General features: G+C 38.1%; 1 protein-coding gene and 1 non-coding gene across 2 annotated transcripts in view; one reads left to right on the top strand and one right to left on the bottom strand.

Annotated features, from left to right (window-relative positions):
* Window positions 1-23144, top strand: part of mmm (missing minor mitochondria) — a 375927-nt gene that overhangs the window by 305146 nt on the left and 47637 nt on the right. The window contains exon 12 of the mRNA XM_090411202.1: window positions 5379-5580. Coding sequence (XP_090267328.1) covers window positions 5379-5580 — 202 coding nt within the window. The remainder of the gene's footprint in view (window positions 1-5378; window positions 5581-23144) is intronic.
* Window positions 22627-22745, bottom strand: LOC150095142 (U6atac minor spliceosomal RNA). The gene has a single exon (XR_016550198.1). It is a non-coding gene; the product is annotated as a U6atac minor spliceosomal RNA (small nuclear RNA).

Raw genomic sequence — 23144 nt, 5'->3', positions numbered from 1 at the left:
TTTAAAATGCCTATAGTCTCAGCAATTTCATGCACTTTGACTTGCCAGTCATCCAATACCATATTCTTATTATTATTACGGGCAGCTCCATGGAGTCCTTAGATTCATCGAGGGAGGCCCAACATCATGTCAAGAACAACTATTCAACATTCACACAGTATCTATCATACTTCACCTTGAACTCATTTACAGTCATGGCACCCACAACAGACTCTGGTAGCTTATTCCACTCATTCACCACTCTCCAAGTAAAAAACCTAGCTCTAACACCCTTGCTAACCACACTCTTACCAAGCTTCCATGGATGGCTCCTAGTCCTCCCACCACCAGTCCTATTCTCAAAAATATCTTCTGAATTAAACTTATAGAAACCCTTCAGTAATTTGAATGTCTCAATCATATCACCCCTTTGTCGCCTATCAACCCACAAATCTTCAACCCGTTCTCGTAAGGTTCATTCCATAGTCCTGCTATTATCTTGGTCACTCGTCTCTGGATCCTCTCCACCTCCTCCTCATCAAGAAACCCTGGCGCCCATATCTAGGCACAGTAGTCTATATGGGGTCTTATCAAGGCTCGATACAGAGGAACAATAACCTGTTTGTCTCTGCTAGTTAAAGTTTTTCAGCAACCAAGTGATTTGATGAGCTGATTTAGCCACTTTTGCAATGTGTTCCCTAAACTTCAACTCCCTATCCACCAACACTCCCAAATCCCTAGCCTCATCAATCTCCTGGAGTACGGTTCCAGCAATGTGATACACTGCTGCTAATCTTTTCACCCCAAAATTCATAACCTTACACTTTGCCACATTAAATTGACATCCATTTTCCTTAGCCCAGTCCTCCAAACTATCCAAATCACCTTGCAAAATTTTGACATTCTGCGCACTCACTATTGCTCTACCCAACTTTGCATCATCAGCAAACAAGTAAACACTTCCTCTCAGATCCTTTCCTATATCGTTAATGAACAAATTGAAAAGTAGTGGTCCAAGAACAGAACCCTGTGGCACACCACTAGTCACAGGCCGCCTTTTGGACTCTACTCCTGAATAAACCACTCTCTGATATCTCTCCATCAACCACCCTCTTATCCATCTCACCAACCCTATATCCATCCCCATATGCTGCAGTTTATTGAATAGAATTCCATGTGGTATCCTGTCAAAGGCCTTTGCAAGGTCCAGTAGAATCACTGTAAACCCATTACCCTTATCCAGTTCGGCGGTCACTGTGTTATAAAACATCAGCAAGTTACTGAGGCATGATCTACCCTTCACAAAACCATTTTGTCCCCCATACAGTATCCCATTTTCATCTATCCAATCCTGTATTTTTTTCTTGACTATTTTCTCCAAGACCTTGACAACAATTCCTGATATGCTGATCGGCCGGTAATTTTCAACAGCAGTCTTGGGACATCTTTATGCAGTGGAACTATTTTCCACTCTTTCCACCACCTTGGGGCTAACCCAGACCTGAGACTCAAATTAAACAAAATTGTCAAAGTCGTGACAATTCTTTAGCCGCTTCTCGTAGGACGCGAGCTGGTATACCATCCAATCGCACAGATGTATTGACATTGAGGTTTTGTAATAGACTATTCACCTCCACTTCATTTACCACAATTCCCGTATAAGCTGTTGGTTCTTCCATTTCTGCAATGTCACCACCATGATGATATACTCTTGCAAAGTGCTCACTCAGTAATTCTACTATATCAACTGATTCAGTTACCTGCCTACCATCGGCATTCTTTAAAATCATTCTGCCATATAGATTTTTTCTTTTACTTGCAACATATCGAAAAAACTGTTTGGGATTCTGTTTAGCCTGCATAGCCAATGTTCTTTTGTAATCCTTTTTTGCTTTTCTTACCACACTTGTTACCCTTCTGTTTCTTTTTATTCGGTTATCTTTCTCCTTAAATTCCCTCCACAATTGTTTCTTTTTTGCAGCTCAAGCTTAGTGGTGTTATTCATCCATTTAATTCCTGCTTGATTTATTATTCGGACTCTAGGTATACTGTCAGCCATTGCCTCCTGCAAACACTTCTTAACTGCCTCCCATGCACTATCAACATCCAGCCCTTGCAGTTTTACATGCCATGGCACTGAACCAATCAAACTCCTAAGCTTGTCATCCTTACCAGCCTGATAATTCCACATGTACCCTGTCTTAATTTTAAATTCCACACCTTTAGCCACCTCCCAAGTTAAGATCCTGCGATCACTCTCACCAATTGGTGGCAATGTGGTCATATTCGTTTCAGTCAGATCCTCAGATGCAGTTACTAGGTCAAGCACTCTCTGACCTCTAGTATTTTCCATTACATGCTGTCGCAGATAGTTATCCCTTAATAACTGCATAAAATCCAATTTCTTCCTCCCATGTGTCCTCTCCTCCCTCCAGTCAATTCTACCATAGTTGAAATCTTCCATAATAATTACCCTCCTTCCACTCATTTCTTCTATTTGCTTATGCATACTATCTCCACCATCTTTTCCATCACCTGGTCTATAGCAGCGCCCAATTGTATATTTTGTTCTGCTAGCCTCAATCTCATACCAAATGGCCTCAAATGTGCTCTTTTCTGTATCCTACAATTCAACTTCTATTCTCCTTGGCTGCAGCTCATCAGCTATCATCAATAATACTCCCTTCCCCATTTTATTCTCCCTGCCATTCCTGAACACGCTATATCCCTCACATTCAATCCCACTAGCTATATCATCTTCCGTCAGCTATGTTTCACTAATGCCAATAACCTGTGATCTGGAAATGCCAACGAAGGCCAAAAATTCTTCCTTCTTGTTCCCAATACTCCTAGCATTAGTATACATGAAATGCAGACCTCCGATGGCCCCATTCCTCCCTTGATGCCTTATACTAACTATCCCATTCTGATTTGTTGTCCTTATTCACTTGGGCATATTATACTCATTCATACACTCAACTGCCTCCCTAAGGTCTGCATATCTACTTCCCCCACCCCTTAATAAATCTAGTTTCCCTCATTCTGCACATCCACTTCATTCAACAACACTTTTTCAAGTCTCCTTACACCGAATCCATTCAAATGCAAACCATCCATCTTATATAGATCCTTTCGCCCATCGAACTCACTCCACACGTCAACAAATTCCTCACCACTCGTCATGCATAACCCACGCATAAAGTTATTTTCAATTATGGTCCTCCTTCTATATGACAGTAAACTCTTCGCTGTATGTAAATGCAGTATGACAGTAAACTCTTCACTGTCATACCCCTGCAAAAGACTAATCATCCTAACTCTCTCGCTCTTTTTCTTTTGCTACCTCAAACAATTCATTCATATCCTCTATCATTTCCATTTTATCTCCTTTCAAATCATTCATACCTGCCACAACTATCATTCCTTTCACTCTTTGCTTTTGCTCCCTAATAGACTTGCTTACGTCCTTAATGGTCACACCAGGTTGGTACGATTTTGTCAAATTCTCTACTATCACACCTTGTACTAATGAATCTCCATACAGCACTCGCTCCTTCATTTTTTTTAAGTTCATAATCATACTCTTATTTTTCCTATCATACTTTTTTTTTTTTTGGCTGGTACACTCGGTAGACATTTGTGCATACGCTCCAGCTGCTGCTTTGCTCTATGTATCGCTCTGCTCAACAGCACAATCTCACTCGTTTTCATTTATCTCATCTTTTTTATTATCTGTTAAACCAATAATTTGCTCTGTATTAATACCTTCATTCACGCCCTCACAGCTCTCTGGTACAACCTCGCAATTTCTTATCATATCGCTATTTTCTACATTCTGAAATTTGACAAAAATATCACACTCACGACCTGAAACACACTTTAATTCGTTATTTTCCTTACATTTTCTGCACACATTCACTCCACTATCATCATCTAACCATACTCCAACCGCTCTCCGCAAAGCGTACATTTCACAGATAGTACACTGAATAATCTCCTTTATGTTACCGTTATTGAACAAAGATGGCGAACCATTATTACATTTTTCTTCTTACCGGAGCCATGTGCTATCGTATCTTATCGAATTAATAATTGAAACAACACCAAAATACACAAACAGACACACTAAGATACAAAAAGCAAACAAAACTACGTAATATTCAAGCAAAATTGTCAATGATAACTTAAAATAACACTTATCTTATCAGGAGCTCTCAACAAACACTCCAATATCATGCACTTGATCAATGATTTCTGATGTTGTTACACTTTTTGAATGTCCTTTATGTGGATCATCTTCAAGGCTGATACGACCACGTTTAAACTCTGCAGCCCATTTCTTAATTGTCGAAAACAAAAGAGAAGAGTGCCCATAAACTTTTATGAACTTTGAAAGAATTTCTTTTGGCGTTAAACCTTCTTTTACAAAGAATTTTATAACTCAATTTTATCCATTTCAAGGGATACAGACAACACTTTTGCTTCAGAAAGTTGTATTAAATAAACTACTTGATAGAATCACTTGCAATTTCACATGGATGCTTATGAGAGATGTACCAACTTAGAAAAAAAAAAATCTTGCCAATAGTGTTGCCATCTATTGTCGAGGCCAAGAATTTTTCAGGCCACCCTAATATAATGTGATTTGCATTGCATGGCTAGTGAACTAGGTCTATTTTGCAAGTAAAGTTCAACAGGTCATAAAAGTATAATATAAATATTAAAAAATTTCATCTTGTTGAACTATAGTTTTTTAAATAATAAAGTTTATGTGTAGTACTATATCCTGTACACTCCTTTATGGTACATATCATGAATTTAATATCATGAATATTTAAAAAAAGAAACACTAACAGTGATGTTCCATATGTAACAGAATCATTTCCCCAAATTAGAAAAGCCTGAGGTCATTCCTATTTAAATTGAATTTGTAGAGTAGAGGTTTTGCAACTCTCTTTGGAAAGTTCCCAAGGTGTTTAAAAAACGAAATGATACTGTTTTGAAGTAATTTTGACAGTAAACTACTTAGCATAAATACAGTAGTTTCTTGTTTATCCATTTCACATGAGGCACTTAATTAACTGGTTGGATAAGTTATTTAACCTTCGGTTGGGTGGGCTTGGAGGCACAATGCTTAAAAAAAATAATATTTTTTATTGTGCTTCCAAACCTCCACAGAGTTAAAAGGATCAGTGGTTAACTGATATGCCAAACGAGTGTCTATATAATCAAGAAATTACTGCAACTTTTATTTTATTTAGACATGTGTATGACTTTTTTTCAATACTGTTATAAATATAAACCTTATAACCTATGTAAACATATTACCGAGCCTTGAAATAAAATTATTTAAGGCAATCAAAATATTGATAATATTACTGTATTTCTTTATTATGCAGCATGCACCTTTGATGCGCACATACAAATCTAGTCGCTTTACTACTGCTACATGGTCTCCTACTCGACCTGCCCTATTTTATGTAGGATGCTCTGATGGAAATATTGAGGTATGGGATCTTCTGGTCTACAGCCATAAGCCTATCATAACAAATAATGCTGGAGGAAGTGATATAACATGTTTAGCACCCAAAGTAATATCAGGTATTTTTTATTTTTATCAGGTACTGATTAACGAGTTTTCATGACTCACTGAATAATGATATTTACCCCTAGTGAATAAAAATTTAGACATTCTATTTTTAACTAAAGGAACTTTTGTCAGTTTAGACTGCTGGAGGTAGCAGGATCTTACACTGTAAACTCAGGTTTTAAAGAAGAAGGTGAGAGGCATAGATATTCTTACAGAATCATTTATAGGTATCCAAATTTTTTGGATACCTATGCCACTTTAGTAATGAGTGGGTCAGGAGCTATATAAATCATATGTCTAGTTTAGAAGCCATAGTCTCTTCATATTATTTTAAATTTATTGGCAGAGGAAGCAGCCAACAATATGAAATCCATCTCTAAAGTACTGTACAACTACCACTGTAATGAATTTATTTCCTTTTCTATAGTTATATTTTGCATTATTATTATTATCAATTCACTATAGAATTCAAAGACGCATCATGGAAGGTCCTCACACTCATGCATTCCACTCATCATTCTCTCCTCATGGAAAAATTTCTCACTCCTCTGCTCACACTCATCTTATCCAGATTCCAGGTATGTTTTCCCTTCTTCTATACCAAACATTCTAGAAACCTGAAAACTAGGTGACCAGATATGCATACAAAAATCCATGTTGCCAAAACTTATATAATCATCATCAAATTATTGATATGACCATTAAGGGATGCACAGGATATGCTGATAGTAATACATGATTAAATTTATATTATTAACTAATTTCCTAATTTCAACAGTTTACCTCCAAATTACTTTTAATTTGCGAGCTCTTCAATATTATATCTAATATCTCAGTCTTCTAAGGCACTTCAAACTGCATCAATCCATCCGTTAAGAACTGGTTCTTCCTCTGAGGCTTCTTACTACCATCATTGTACTACAATTTTTTGCTTGTCGTGATTTCACACTGATTGTTCTGTGTATGTCAGCAAGTTTTTTAAAGAGAGGTCATGTTTTACCAGTTTGCTTAGATACTATAACAAGGTAAAGAATGGATAGTATAATATTTTAAATAACACCTTCACATATGTAAGAGAAACTCAATAGAATTTATTACTCAATATGTCATGAGCTTTATTCAGGGGAAGGCAGAAGAACTGGTAACAACGTTTAAATTATGAATACAAGAATGAGTCATATGGTATATGTATAAGAACGTATCTCAGTCACAGCTGTACAGTAGGAGGAAACACAATTAGAGTTCAGAGACGTGGATATAAATGTATAATTAATTTTAAAAAATGAAAAACAATTAACAGCAATCATATGTATAGTCTGTCCAATTAAGATTAGGACAGTGGTGTAGGGCTTCACATCATTCAAAAAAATAGATGATCAGATTTGAATCTACTGTAGTGTAGATCTCAGAATAGTTCCAGTAAACTCTGTATCTCGTGTGTCGATGAAATAAAAAGACGCCTGAGCAGTCAGATTCTAAAAATCTTATATAATCTTGATATTCTTGGATTTGAATAATAGCAGAATGGCTAGTCTGTCCAAAGAAGCAAAGATGGCAAAACAGGATATTTGATAAATGCCAGGCAAGGATAGAGGTGATAATGTATCTTTGATAGATTGTAAGAAAGTTGACAACTTCTGAGCTGTTTTGAAGGTTTTATTCAAATTATATCTGTGAAGGGTCCTTACTATTTGTTCAGATAAGGTTGGATATGCAGATACTTTTAACATAGATTGCAATCTGGGAGAGGAATGATAATTATCAAATATTTTCTGTATCAAGGTCTTGCTATATCCATTAAGTAATAGAGTAAGTTTCATTTTATTTAATACTTCTAACAGAAAAGATTTAGGAGAACAAATTGTGTGTGCTTGGTGCACAAGGTTTTTGATAATACCTAAGTTTTGCGAAAAATGATGTGAAGATGAGTGGATATATTTGCCTGAAAACAGAAAATTCACTATTACCAGCAGAGTTACAATATATTAAAGTATCCAAGGGGGGGGGGGCTGTTGTTAGATTTACATTCAATAGTGGATGAGTATATAAGGAGTTAATTTTATCCAGAAATTGAATTAGTTATGTTTCAGAGTCTAGATTGCCAAGATATCATCCATAAAACATACTTAAATATGAGGATAAAATTAACTCCTTATATACTTGCATCAAATTCACTATTGAATGTAAATCTATATCTAACAACAGTTTCCTCCTTTTTGGATACTTTAATACATTGTAACTCTGCTGGTAATATTGAATTTTCTGTTAAATTAACAAAAAATTCAATATTAGCTGTTGACTTAACATCAGATTGCCTGAGTAACCCATAATGCACAGATCCCCCTTCCTCCTTTTAGACATGTATATTGCTATGCATTATGGGCTGCTATCTCGACTGCTTCTGACTTTTGAGGTAGGAAAAAAAGATCAGAAAATTGAAATGTACATGTTATTCAAACAGAAATGTTCATTATGGAGGTACAGAAGTTTTACGATGGCCACATGGTATAATTCTGATGGATTACTACCTAGACTGCTTTTCACTCATGAGTTGTCAACAGTGGTAGCTAGTCTCACAGAGATGATGAGAGTTAAAGATGTAGAAGTCATATTTTTGAACTGTCTCTAATCCAGAGTATTCTAATATGGTAAGAGACCATTTTCCTACTTGCAGATGAAAAATATATGGCTACAGCATCAATTTTAACTGACTCTAGTCACATTAATCAGACTTATTGAAGCCTAATCAATATGAACTAGCCAATAAAAGTTGAAACCGGTCTGGGTGTGACCCTTCCTATAATGCATAGTAATGTAAATGTCTGAAGGAAGGCTGTATATTATGAAATAATAAGGCAATCTGATACAAATTTGTTTACTCATGAATGCATGTAGCAATAGGAGAATGGAATTTCTAGAATTCTTGAGGGACAAATGTCTTAGGCAACATGTAACAGAGAGAACAAGAGATTCAAGAGTTTTGGATTTGGTTATAGCATCAGAAGAGTTGATAATAACTGAGATGACATCTCTCCCACCAGTTGGAGAGAGTGACCATATGGTTTTGACTTGGAAAATGAATAGACATGCAGGAGTATCAAAGAGATGGGAACTTATGTGGAATTATAAAGCAGGTGATTATAATAGTCTTAGACGTCAACTTCAGGAAGTTTCATTGAGGGAGGAATTGGAAGGCCGGGATATCATTAGTGCGTGGGAAATTGTGAAAGAATATTTGTTAGCAGCAGTGGTAAGTTGTATACCACGAGTGAAGAAGAGGCCATAATTTGGAGTAGAGTGGATGACAAACAATATTAAACAGGAATTGCATGCGAAAAAGAGGCTATGGAAGAGATATATAAGGAGACAGGTGAAGAGAAGATGCATGAAGAATATAAGACACAAGCCAGAAGAGTGACTAGTGTGGTAAGGAAAGTGAAACTGGAATATGACAGGAGATTGGCCCTAAGATCCAAAGAAAATCCTAGGGAATTTTTTAGCTATGTGGCCAGTAAGAGGAGAAATGACTGTGGAAGAATGATATTGTGGGATAAAAATGGGAATAGAGTGACCGATGCAGAGGACATAGTGGAATTGTTCAATGAACACTTTATTGGAGTATTTCATCCTAGAGGAGTCAGTTTTAATGCTAGAGGATAGGGCAGGTTCGAGGTTTAGAGGTACAGGAGGCACGTGTGTTTCAGATTCTGAGTACTCTGGATGTCAGTAAAGCTTTGGGACTGGATGGTATTTCACCACGAGTTTTGAGAGAATGTGCTAGGGAACTGACAGCGCCTTCAACCTGGCTTTTCAATGAAAGTCTGGCTGTGGGAAAGGTGCCCAGGGCATGGAAGGAAAGTAAGATAGTGGCATTGCATGAGGGCAGTAGCAGACTGGAAGTGTCTAATTATAGACCAGTCTGTGTGTCATCAGTAGTTGTTAAGATCTTGGAGAAAGAAGTGATGGACCGTATACAACATTGGGCAGATAAGGGTAATGTTATCTGTGAGAGTCAACATGGATTTGTGAGAGGATGCTCTTGTTTTAGCAATATGCTAGCCTTTTATAATGAAGTTACAAGAACATTAGATGAGGGAAAGGTATATACTGCAATTTTCTTAGACTTAGCGAAGGCATTTGAAAAGGTGCCACATGATAAGACGATATTTAAGTTGCAGCACATGGGTCTGGATGTCAGATTGGTCAACTGGATTCAGGATTGGCTGTCTGATAGGTATCAGAGAGTTGTGTATGGTGGAGCAGTTTCAAGGAGGCAAGTGGGGTCCCACAGGGCTCAGTACTAGGACCTATATTGTTTAACCTTTATATCAATGACATTGCCAGTGGATTGCAAGGGGATATTCAGTTGTTTGCAGATGATGCGAAGCTGGAAAGGATTATTAGTAATAGTGCAGATGTAGTAGCCCTGCAAGAGGATTTGAATAAGCTAGATAGATGGGTAAATGAATGGGGGCGTCAGTTTAATGCAGCAAAATTGTGAGCAAGAGGGTGAGGAGTGGTTTCTTTGCATGGAGGGGTTGAACCGTGGCATGCATTGCCTGATGGAGTGGTGAGAGCGAGAATGGTCAATGAGTTTAAGGAGTGGTATGATAGACTTTGTGTTTCTTAGGGGGGGGGCCTCCCCTCGATGAGTCTTGACAGACTTTATGTTCTTAGGAAGGATTTCCCACGATGAGTCTTTTGACTTCATGGAGGCCTGAATAATAATAATAATTAAAACAATCCAATTTCTTCTCTATTTTTTTTAACTTATTCTTAAGTTTCAAAAAAAAAAAAAAAATTAGTTGTAGAAACTATTTGTGATGACATAAGTTCAGAAATATATGCTTTAAAACCTTGATTACCACACTTAAATTAGAAGATAAAAAAAAAGATTATAACCCTTTGTCTTCTTTTTTTCTTTTTTTTTTTTCATGATATGCACTTTCAAAGTGATCACTCAATAATTCATCTATTTCTTCTGTTTCTGTCACTGCCTTACTGTCACTGTTTATTAGACTTTAACACGTTCGCTGCCACGCTACTTTGGCATGGTCTGTTCCCCTACGCCGAGCAGTTTTACTTCTTCAAGGTCAGTACGATAATCTCGTTACCGGAGGTAAACGTCCTACGAGTATACTCGTAGTTGGCTTGTACAGGGCATATACGTTCTATGAGAATACATAGTTTTGATGCTAGCCCCACAAGCCAAGCATTTTCACTTCTTCAAGGTCACTACAATAATCTCGTTCCCGGCGGTAAGCGTCATACGAGTATACTCGTAGCTGGCTTGTGAAGCAGGTTTACCCACTACGAGTATACTCGTAGTTGGCAGCGAACGTGTTAATAACCATTATTCCCTTTACTTGCCACATAGTGAAAAGCTCGCTTTTTGGATTTCTTTGGCTTGCTTGGTAAATTAATTTTCTCTTAGCCTGATTTGTGCCTTCCTCACCATGCTAATCACCCTTCTTGCCCATGTATTGTTTATAAGATTACTGATTACCTTTTTCCTTGAGTAGCATTGACTGAGAACAAGTGTGTATGACGCAAGGTTCAAAAATTCAAAAGAAAGAATGAGATCGAAAGTGTAACACAAGATTCAAAAGTTGATTACTATGTTAAAGAACCAAGAGGCTATTTTTCCGGCTGCGTAAATTAAGTTAAAGGAATAAAAATTCCTCATTATTTTATTTTAAAATACTACATTACCCAGGTGATCACTTACGCCTGGACTCGCCGATAGTTCTTCGGCATGAAACTCTTAGATTTTGATAGGTTTCTATCTCCAGGTTTTGTATCCAGCTTTAAAATAAAATAATGAATGAGTAGAGTGATTGAGCCATTATATATGAGAAGTAAGCGAGCAAAAGATAGTTGTAATAGCTACAAAATGACTTGACTGCAAACAGACAACACGTCAGATTGGATAACAGAAGGTTGTTGAGATGGATAAAAGAGAATAATGTGATAGGAAAGGTAGTATGCATGTTGCCCATGTATGGCAGTGGTGAGATTAGGTGGAGAGCAAGGATTATGAATGATATGTGAGGAGAAATGAGTGCAGTTTGTTAATGTGTGAAATGCAGTCCATCTCTCCTACACAGTTCACTGTGTAGGAGAGATGGACTGCATTTGAGTGTTTTTGGTGCGAGTCATTTGGAGAGGCTGCTGCTGCTGGAAGGTAGAGAAGTGAGTGCAGAGAATGAATCTGATCAAGTAGCAAGCAATGTGGAATAACAGTAGAATAAGATGGGAAATTGAAGAGGTAGTTGTGAATGAAGAAGTGAGTGGCATGAGTATAGAGAATGAGAGAACTGGTGTGGAAGACAGACAGGGAAAGCGAGAGCTCAGGGTGGACAGAGGAACACAGTGTGAGAAACATAGATGCTCCAAGAGGATGTGAATACACGTGTAGACAAAAAGTAAGGAGGATGACCTGGGATCAAGGAAAAACAGCTGGATCTGAAGAAGGTTCAAAGATGGATAAGGAGAAAAAGAAATTGGCTCGAGTTAAGCATGGAGAAGTCACATCAGATAAATGGTGTCAGTGGAACCAGCTATAGATCTAGGCATAAGCTGCTGTCTTTGTATGCAAATGCTAGAAGTGTAAGAAACAAGGCAATGAAATGGTTGCATTAATTGAGTCTGTTTACCCAAAAATTTTTGGAATAAGTGAGACATTGGTTTGGATGATGACGACATCCCAACAGGAATAGAGATGGAAGGGGGGAGAATGCTATTGATGACAGAGAAAGTGTTATGTCCATACAAAGTAGAGATGAAAGAGGGAAATAGTGCTAGTAGTTTTGAGGCAGTATGGTGTGAGAGAGAGAGAGATGAATAGAATGAAATACTTAGTTGGATGATTTCAAATATAGCATTATAGACTGGAATGATGAGATAGCAACTGGAAGTAAAGAAAATGACTTTCTTGAGATTTTGAGGAACAACTACCTCAGACAGTATGTAACAACAGAGGGCACATGGGGATTGAGGATCTTGGATTTGATCATCTCATTATAGGATGTAATTATAAATGAAGTGTCCAATTACCCTCCAAATTGGTGAGAGTGACCATGAAGTGATTACTTGCATGGCTGATAGTAGTGCAAGAACCTTGGCAAGAAAAATGTATATGTGGAACTACAAGAGTGGTGATTACGAAGAGTGCAGGAGACAGCTTGCAGGTGTAGCATGGAATGAGGAGTTAGCTGAAAAAGAGAACAATGCAGCTTGGGGAATATTCAAGAACTATCTAGTAGAAGCAATGTCTATATGTATTCCAAGGGTCAGAAGATTAGATAAGGTAGGTGGGAAACAGATGAATGAAGAGATGAAGCATGCAATACAGAGAAAAAGGGCATTATGGAGAAGAAAAGTGGTAATAACCAATTCCATGAGGATTACAAAGACCATGCAAGAAGTTTGACTTGGTTGGTAAGTGCACCAAAAGTAATATGAGCAGCAGTTAGCTAACGAAGCCAAAAAAATCCTTGAAAGTTCTTTCAATATGTAGCCAGCTAAAAAAAAAAAAAAGAATGATCATGGAAAGATGACACTGATTGGAGAAAATGGAAGGAGCAGTTCATAAAAATCTTTCATTCTTGTGAATGTGACATCATTGAGAGCAGTTGATGATGGGCAGGAGAGAACTGATTGTAAGTGAGCAATAGGAGAATTGAGCAAACTTGATGTGAATAAGGCTGAAAAACTTGATAATATATCACTATGTATTCTGATGGAATGTGCCAGGGAGTTGACATCTGTCTTGACATATTTTTTAGATATGAGTCTTGCATATCTAAAAACTGGGTTGAGTTCCGAAAGAGAGTGGAAAGAGGGAAAGATTATGCAACTTCATAAGGAGGTGATAGAACTCGGGCATCTATAGGCATATCTGTGTGTCAGGTGTTGTGGTTAAGTTGTTGGAAAAGCTGGTGTAAACTAGGATCCAGAATTGTGTTTACAACAATGGTATTATGTTTGATGACAGCATGGATTTGCTAAAGGGGAGTATGTGGTAATCTATCAAAAGCTTCTTTTGATAGATTACCACATAATAAGTTGATAGTCAAACTAGAGCGAATGGGGTTGGATATTATATTAGTGCATTTGATCAGAGACTGACTATCTGATAGGTATCAGCAAGTTGTATATGGAGAGCAATATCCATATCCAAGAAGAGGAAAGTCACTAGTGGTGTGCCTCATGGGTCTGTTTTAGGGCCATTGCTGTTTAACTTGTATGTTAATGATATTGGCAAAGATTTCGATTGGGATATTCAGTTGTTTGCAGATGATGCAAAGTTGGGACGAACTATGAAGAGTAAAGAAGATGTTATGGCCTTACAAGAAGACTTGAATAAATTGAGTGAATGGGCATGGAAATGGGGATGAAAGTTCAATTTGCAAAATGTAAGGTTTTAAAATTTGGGAAACAAAGATGGGATGTAGGATTTATGCTTGGTGGGAATATATTGTTTATAGGTGAAGGTGATAATGGATAAGGAGGCTGAAATTTCGGGGAGACATTGCCAAAATTGTGAGGACAACACAAAGAATTCCGGGAATGATGCGGAGGACTGACTTGTAGAAGTAAGGAGATTCGTGTTCCATTTTATAAGGCTTTGATTAAGCCACACATGGACTACTGTGCCCAAATTTGCTCACCTGGTTTTCAAAAGGATGAAGAGATGTTGGAAAGGATCCAGAGGTGACTGACTAAGGTGGTTTCTGAAGGTTGAGAAGATGCAATTTGCAGAGTCTAGTGCAGTGGTTCTCAAACTTTTTGAAATCGGGGGACATTTAAAATCCTACAAATAATTGTAGGCGCATTATATACAAATTTCTGAGAAATATGTTATAATAATTAAGTCAAATATTACAGAAAAAAAATGTGATAAAAAAAAAAAATGAAATATACCTTAAGTTTATTCATTCTTGTGTTTATGAGGAACATGAGCCAGATGTGTCCTAGCAATTGCTTCAATGTTTAGGCATATATTTGAAAGGCAAACTCTCATTTCCTCGTCAATACATTGAAGAGTTCCTCTCTTTTTATACTTATTTGTGGTGAGGGTAGAAAATCCTAATTCACATAAATATGATGTTGAAAATTGTAGTAAAATGTTCAAAGCTCTTTTAGATATTGACACATATTCTTCTTTTATAGAAATCCAAAAGGCTTCAAGAGACAATTCCTTATGTTTAATCATCAATCCATGATCAGCTGCCAGTTCTTCTTCTTCTTCTGTTAATGTTAAACCAAAATCACTTGAAGTTTCCATAAATGGGTTTCTAATCCAATCGTATTGTTCAGTGTTAAGTGATGGAAAATAAGAACTCAAAGTTTCTTATAAACTTGTTAAATGTTCAACTATTATTGGAAGTGTTTCATTTATGCAAGTGTTATTACTTACAATGGAAACATTTCCAAATTACCTTCGACAGCTTTTCTTTTCCAAATCTGTAGTTTTCTCTGAAACGCTTTCATTTTGTCAGTGGATGTGAGAATATTTTCTTCTTTCCCTTGCATGCTAGTATTCAAAATATTGAGCTGCTGAAATATATCAGCCAAATACTGTAACCTGGCAATCCAAAATTCGCACCGAAGGAGGTTACAAAAATGTAATTGTTTCATCTCTTCAAAAAATGCATGAAGCTCTTATCGTAGCTCGTGTACACGGGTAAGTACTTTCCCCCTTGACAGCCACCTCACCTCGGTGTGTAAAAGCAGCCGTCTGTGTTGTGAATCCGTATCGATACAAAGCTTTTCGAATAAACATGATTTGACAGGTCTTGTTTTAATAAAGTTTACCATCTGAACAACTTGATCTAAAACTTCTCTTAATTTTTCTCCCAATGTTTTTGCCATCAAGGCCTCCCTATGAAGAAAGCAGTGAGTTACGATAACATTCTCATTTTGTTTTTTTACAAAAGATGTAAGGCCCTTAACACGGCCTACCATGGAAGGGGCTCCATCTGTACAAATGCCTACACACGACTTCCATGTTAATTGCCACTTATCAAGTTAGCTATTCAAAATGTTAAAAACGTCCTCACCTTTTGTAGACACACTTAATTCTTTGCAAAAAAGAAACTGGTTTATTATTTGATCTTCATTAATAAAACAGACGAATGCTAAGAGTTGCGCCTTGTTGGTAACGTCTGCTTAATCATCAACTTGCAATGCAAAATTTGAATACTGAAGTTTATTACTGCATACATTTTTCTCAATATCAGAAGACATTTCTATAATACGCCTGTTAACTGTATCGTTGGACAGAGGAATCTTGCTTATTTTCATTGCTGCTTCATTTCCTAGCATTGTCATGACCATTTTTTTGCATGCAGGCAAAATAAGTGACTCACCTAAAGTATGATCTTTCATATTTTTTGCTATCAGTTCTGAGACTTGATAAGAAGCGATTTGAGCTTTATCAGAAACAATCATTATACTTTTAAAAGAATTTGATGCTTTTGTTTGCTGTTCAGACAATCTCTTGTAAATTAGACTGTATAGTTTTAAAATGTTTACGCAATTTACTAGGAAGCAATGATTCATTTGCCATTTTACATCCACATACTAAACATAGCCGCAAAGGATGATCTTCACTTCCGGTCCAAGTGAAACCAAAGCTTAAATAACTTTCATTATATTTGCGAGTAGGCCACGATTTTGCTTTCTTACTTGCACTTAACTTTTGCTCATTTCCAGAATCTGATTCTTCAATATCACGCTTCTTTTTGAGAAATCTATCCATTTTAATTGGGTGTATTGATCTGAAAATAAGTAATATGCACATAACATCCACTTCCAACACTTTTAAAATAAGTAATATACACAACAAGAATAAACCATATTCTTGTTCTCTTTGCAAGAAAAACCGCTGTTAATTAACATAATAATCATGTGTTGACAAAAAGAGTGGTATATCCGTAATGAAAAGGTATAATAGAGTAACTATATTTATTTATATATATATGGACACATATTTCTCTGGAATACTACAGGGTGCACCCGGAAATGTTCTAGGGTGCACCAGTGCACCATGGCGCATCCTTTGAGAACCACTGGTCTAGTGGATAGGAAGAGCAGTGATATGATAGAGACCTATAAGTTGGTAAGGGTTTGTTAAAGGAGCAGTGCTGGAGAAGTTTTACAGAAAACAGTGGGAGATGTGGGGAGAACCAGAGTTCATCCCTGGAAGCTGTATAAGGAGAATGTGAGCTGGGGGAGGGGGGGGGTGTTAGAAGTTGGTTTTTTCCCTGCAGAGTTGTGAACGATTGGAATGCCTTGCCTGAGAATGTTATGTCTGCAGAGAATTTTAGTGTATTTAAGGCATGGTATGATGAGCTGTGTGTACGACAAAAGTACCTCTTTTTCTTCAGGGATGCTCAACCCATCGATCGCAATCAACCAGTCGATTGCGGAGCAATTTTTGGTCGATCTCTTGTGTATTCCTCCTTACTTACAAATTTAATTAAAACTGAAAACATAATATTTTATTTATCATTATTTTGTATTATTTTTAATTAAGTGTATTGCTATTGTTTATTTATTTTTTGTTAAAATTGTCAAATCAGTAATTTTCTTATAAGTCCGGGTAAATGAATTAATTTGAATGGGTTGAAGTCAAACAGTAAGCCGAGTGAATACGATTATAAGCAAAGTGTAAAAACTCGATTGTAGCTTAAATATTCCAAGCACATTACATCAATTTTTTACTTAGGTTAAGTCCCGTGTGAATATTGTAAAAAAATAAACTTCATTTGTCTCGGTATAGTTTGTATTAGATGTAAATAACTCTTTTGAAGCTAACTGTATATACTGCTTTAATAAGAATATGTTAGAGTGTTAAAAACAAAGGCAATGTTTTTGTCACCGAAGCTGTACATGGCGGCATTAGAAAGATTGTTGTTGAAACTTGTATGTATGAGAAAGGCTTGCAGGTTCTAAGTGTAAACATCTCTGGAGTCAGTCAGAAAGAGTTCAAACAACTTTCCGATGGCCAGCAACTTACAATCAAAAGAAAGCAGAGGAGAACAAAAGGCATGCCGAACTTGAAACTTAAGATGAAAGACTCATACCGATTCTTTGGGGGTTGCCAAACTTCGTGTGAGGTCTCAGAGGAGGCCTAATAAAAAGGGAACGAAGCAAGCAGAAGGGGTCTCGGTTCCAGAATTGCTGTCAGAGAGGAGGCCACCCGGTCCAGAGTTGCCGTCAGAGTGCCCGGATCCATGTTGCTTGAGAGAGGAGTTCTCCACTTCCAGAAAGGAGCTACTCGGTTCGAGATGTCACTAGAGATAGACTACTGCTAGGCCACAGACAAGGTTTCAAATAGCCAAAAGGAAGAGTGCCAATTGCTGGAGAAAAGTTTCCAGGCCAGGTTAATTATTATTATTATTATTATTATTATTCAGGCCTCCAAGGAGTCAAAAGACTCATCGAGGGAGGTCCTTCCTAAGACATAAAGTCTGTCAAGACTCATCGAGGGGAGGTCCCTCCCTGAGAAACACAAAGTCTATCATACCACTCTTTAAACTCACTGACCGTTCTCGCTCCCACCACTCCATCAGACAATGCATTCCACGGCTCAACCACCCTCCACACAAAGAAACCACTCCTTACCGTCTTGCTCACAGTTTCCTTTCGTAACTTCCAGGGATGGCCTCTTGTCACCACTCCTTCCCGCTGTTCAACCAAGCGAAAGAACTCCCCAGTGTCAACCCTGTAACCACCTCTCAACAGTTTAAAAGTCGCAATCATATCACCTCTCCTTCTTCTATCCACCAAACTCTGCAGTCCACATTCTCTCAGCCAATCCTCATAACTATCCTTGTACACTCCTGAAACTATCTTTGTCATCCGTCTTTGTATCTTTTCCACAGTTAATTTATCCCCTTCAAATCCTGGAGACCAAATCTGAGAACAATAGTCCAAGTGTGGTCTGATCAGAGACTTATACAACGGAATGATAACCCTCTTATCTCTGCAGGTCAGTGTCCTTCTCATAATAGCAGCAATCCTCGTTACCTTCACCACCTTTGCAATACGTCCCCTAAATTTCAAGTTTCTATCAATCATCAACCCCAGATCTCTTGTCTCCCCTACTTCCTCCAGTATAACTCCTCCCACAGAGTAAGCAGTGTCCCATCGATGTTATACCCAAACCTCAAGACCTTACATTTTGCTGCATTAAACCGACACCCCCTATTCATTTGCCCATCTATCTAGCTTATTTAAATCCTCTTGCAGGGCTACCACATCTGCACTATTACTAATAATCCTTCCCAGCTTCGCATCATCCGCAAACAACTGAATATCCCCCTGCAATCCACTGGCTATGTCATTGATATGATATATAAAGGTTAAACAATATAGGTCCTAGTACTGAGCCCTGTGGGACCCCACTTGTAACCCTCTGCCTCCTGGAAACTGCTCCACCATACACAACTCTCTGATACCTATCAGACAGCCAATCCTGAATCCAGTTGACCAATCTGACATCCAGACCCATGTGCTGCAACTTAAATATCAGCTTATCATGTGGCACCCTGTCAAATGCCTTCGCCAAGTTTAAGAAAATTGCAGTATATGCCTTTCCCTCATCTAATGTTCTTGTAACTTTATTATAAAAGGCTAGTATATTGCTAAAACAAGAGCGTTCTTTCACAAATCCATGTTGATTCTCACAGATAACATTACCCTCATCTGCCCAATGCTGTATATGGTCCCTCACTACTTTCTCCAAGATCTTAACAACTACTGATGACACACAGACTGGTCTATAATTAGACACTTCCAGTCTGTTACCACCCTTATGCAATGGCACTATCTTACCTTCCTTCCATTCCCTGGGCACCTTTGCCAAAGCCAGACTTTCCTTCAAAAGCCACGTTAAAGGCACTGTCAATTCCCTAGCACATTCTCTCAAAACTCGTGATGAAATACCATCCAGTCCCATAGCTTTACTGACATCCAGAGTACTCAGTATCTGAAACACACTCTCCTCCTGTACCTCCAGACCTCGAACCAGTCCTATCTAGCATTAAAACTGACTCCTCTAGGATGAAATACTCCAATAAAATGTTCATTGAACAATTCCACTATGTCCTCTGCATCAGTCACTCTGTTCCCATTTTTATCCCACAATATCATTCTTCCACAGTCATTTCTCCTCCTACTGGCCACATAGCTAAAAAATTCCCTAGGATTTTCTTTGGATCTTAGGGCCAATCTCCTCTCATATTCCAGTTTCGCTTTCCTTACCACACTAGTCACTCTTCTGGCCTGTGTCTTATATTCCTCATGCTTCTCTTCACCTGTCTCCTTATATCTCTTCCATTGCCTCTTTTTTGCATGCAATTCCTGTTTAATATTGTTTGTCATCCACTTTACTCCAAATTGCGTCCTCTTCTTCACTCGTGGTATACAACTTACCATTGCTGATAACAAATATTCTTTCACAATTTTCCACGCAATAATGATATCCCGGCCTTCCAATTCCTCCCTCCATGAAACTTCCCGAAGTTGACGTCTAAGACTATTATAATCACCTGCCTTATAATTCCACATAAGTTCCCGTCTCTTTGATACTCCTGCATGTCTATTCATTTTCCAAGTCAACACCATATGGTCACTCTCTCCAACTGGTGGGAGATACACCAACTCAGTTATTATCAACTCTTCTGATGCTATAACCAAATCCAAAACTTTTGAACCTCTTGTTCCCTCTGTTACATGTTGCCCAAGACATTTGTCCCTCAAGAATTCAAGAAATTCCATTCCCCTATTGATACATGCATCTTCTTCTCTCCAATTTATACTACTCAAGTTAAAATCTCCCATAACAATCATTCTTCTTGCACTTGCCAAACTTGGCTGTCTAAACATCTCCTGGTCCCCATCCTCTGTGCTCCTGGGTCTGTAGCAACACCCCACTAAATATCCTGTCTTGCCTACCTCTACCTCACACCATACGCTCTCAAAATCATTTGTCTCACTTCCTTCCAAATTCTCCACTCTTAGAGGACATAGGTCATCACTTATCATAAGCAGTACCCCACCACCACGATTTCCCCTCCTATCCTGATGAAAAATGCTATACCCAGCGACTTCTATTCCTGTTGTTATATCCCCTTCTGTCAACCACGTCTCGGTGATCGCAATAATTTTTGGCCAGGCTGATGCTATCTGCACCACCAATTCCTCTCCCTTATTCCGGATACTCCTGGCATTAGTATAAAGCATATAAATGCCATTGTTTCTATACCCAGCATTATCCCCTCTAGACTCCACTGGGCTCAGTGTTACCTGACATTGTCTCCCTTCTCCCAAGTATCCATTCCCACAAGAGGCCACCCCTGCTATCATCCTCCCTGGGACACACTGACTCGTTCAGAACAGCAATCTCTCCAGATGCCTACGTCCTTCCTCATTCAAATGTAAACGGTCTCTCGCATACAATTCCTCTCTTTCCTCAAACGCACTCCAAGCATCCACATATACCAGCATTCTCTTGTCACTCATTCTCGCTATTATGCCATTCAATATCACCCCTCTTCTGCTCAGCTCATCATTATCATACCTAGGCAACACGCACACTATTTTTCCTCTCTCTGTCTTCTTCCATACAGTCTCAAGCAAAAATCTCATATCTCTCGCTGCCTGACTTACATTACCACTCAAGTCATTCGTTCCTACCATCACAATCATCTCATCCACCCTTTCACCTCTCTTAATTGCCATAGCCACCCTTTCTATTGTTCCTCCTGGCAAACACTCCTCACGCATCCTATCTTGAACACCACGGATCATTGAGTCGCCATACATTATACCTCTTACCATTCCCTCGCTCTCATTGTTTCCATTCTCTCCTCTTCTTTCATTCCCATACCTCTCTCTTCTACTGTTTCCGTTCTCTCCTCTTCTAGCACTCCCATACATCTCTCTCTCATTCCCTCTCTCCTACTGTTTCTATTTTCTCCACTTCTAGCACTTCCATATCCCTCTCTCATTCCATCTCTCCTACTGTTCCCATCCTCTCGTCTGCTAGCATTCCCATACCTCTCTCTCATTCCCTCTCTTCTACTGTTTCCATTCTCTCCTCTTCTAGCACCCCCATACCTCTCACTCATACTCCCTAAATTCTCTCTCTCTCTCCTACTCTGATTCGCCTTGCATTTATCTCTTCCATTCTCCTACTCTGATTCGCCTTGCATTTATCTCTTCCATTCTCCTGCTCTCATTCACAAGACATTCCACCTCCTCTTTCAACTCATCTATCTCCCTCTGCAGGTCAGTCACTCTTAATCTAAATTCACTCTCCCAAACAAAACCATCTCCTAAGCTTTCACAGTCACTCACACCTTCCACACTATCAACTATTATATTTTCATTCTGTCCTATCACACTACTTGTCTTCCTACATTCATTCCCCGTTCCTGGAGCAACAAAGTCGGATATCGATATATCTAATGTACTTATTTATAATGTACTTATAATGTACTTATATCTAATGTACTTATACGCTCTCCACTCTCTTTAACAAGCCACATATGTAATTCCCGAGACGCATACATGCCGCAAGTACTGCATGCTACAAAGTCCCTTATGATATTGCTAATAATTGAGTTCTTAAATGGCGGGGAACTTGGCGTTATGCCACTTGCGACTGCTGCTGAATCCACCATCATTCCTTACTGCCGAGTAGCGTAATCTTTAATAATTATTCAATTAATAAATAAGAGGAAAAAAAAAGTACAAACATCAGAACATATAAGTACTAAATATAATTAAATAAAATGAAGTATAACTAAATACAGTAACTTAGCTTCATTTTGTCTTCCACCGTTACTCGTTCGATTCTGACGGTACCAAAATATATTATATCGCGACAGCAACTAACTTCCAAAAAACAACCACTGAAGTACACTCGTATTCAGAGAAACAATTTAGCACTCAAAAAACGTAGAAAAACGGGGAAAAATGCGGACTATTCACCGATTAAAAATCACTTTCTTCTGCACAGCTCAAATTCACCGCCACGTCTTTTAAATTGGTTAAGTGCCGCGAAGTAAGCGGCAGTGCCCTAACCTTATATGTATTAGGCCCAGAGGCCGGTCCATCCTTATCAAGGGGAGTGCTAACCTTCTCTCCTTTCATACAACACATAATGTCATACATTCACCAGTGTGTTGGGTTTTCATTAAAATTTGATGAATCAAACGACGTCACTGATATTGATCAGCTAATGGTATTTATTCGCATGGTATTTCAAGATTATTCAAGTAAAGAAGAACTTTTGAAAATTATACAATTATTGGGAAGAACTAGGTGAGAAGACATTTTTTCGGCATTTGATGAATTTGTGAAACAACACAAACTTCCGCTTTTTAAACTTGTGTCTATTACTACTGATGGTGCTCCTGCAATGATAGTTAATAAATCAGGCTTCAATTCATTATGTAAAAATGATGACAAATATCCAGATTTTTTAACGTACCACTGTATTATTCACCAACAAGTACCGTGTAGTAAAAGATTAAACACAAAAGATGTTTTGGATATT

Source organism: Typopeltis vanoorti, chromosome 21 (assembly GCF_054136105.1).
Source record: "Typopeltis vanoorti isolate ZY-2024b chromosome 21, IOZ_Tvanoo_1.0, whole genome shotgun sequence".
NCBI classification, from domain to species: domain Eukaryota; kingdom Metazoa; phylum Arthropoda; class Arachnida; order Uropygi; family Thelyphonidae; genus Typopeltis; species Typopeltis vanoorti.
This window is presented reverse-complemented; position numbering and strand designations above follow the sequence as displayed.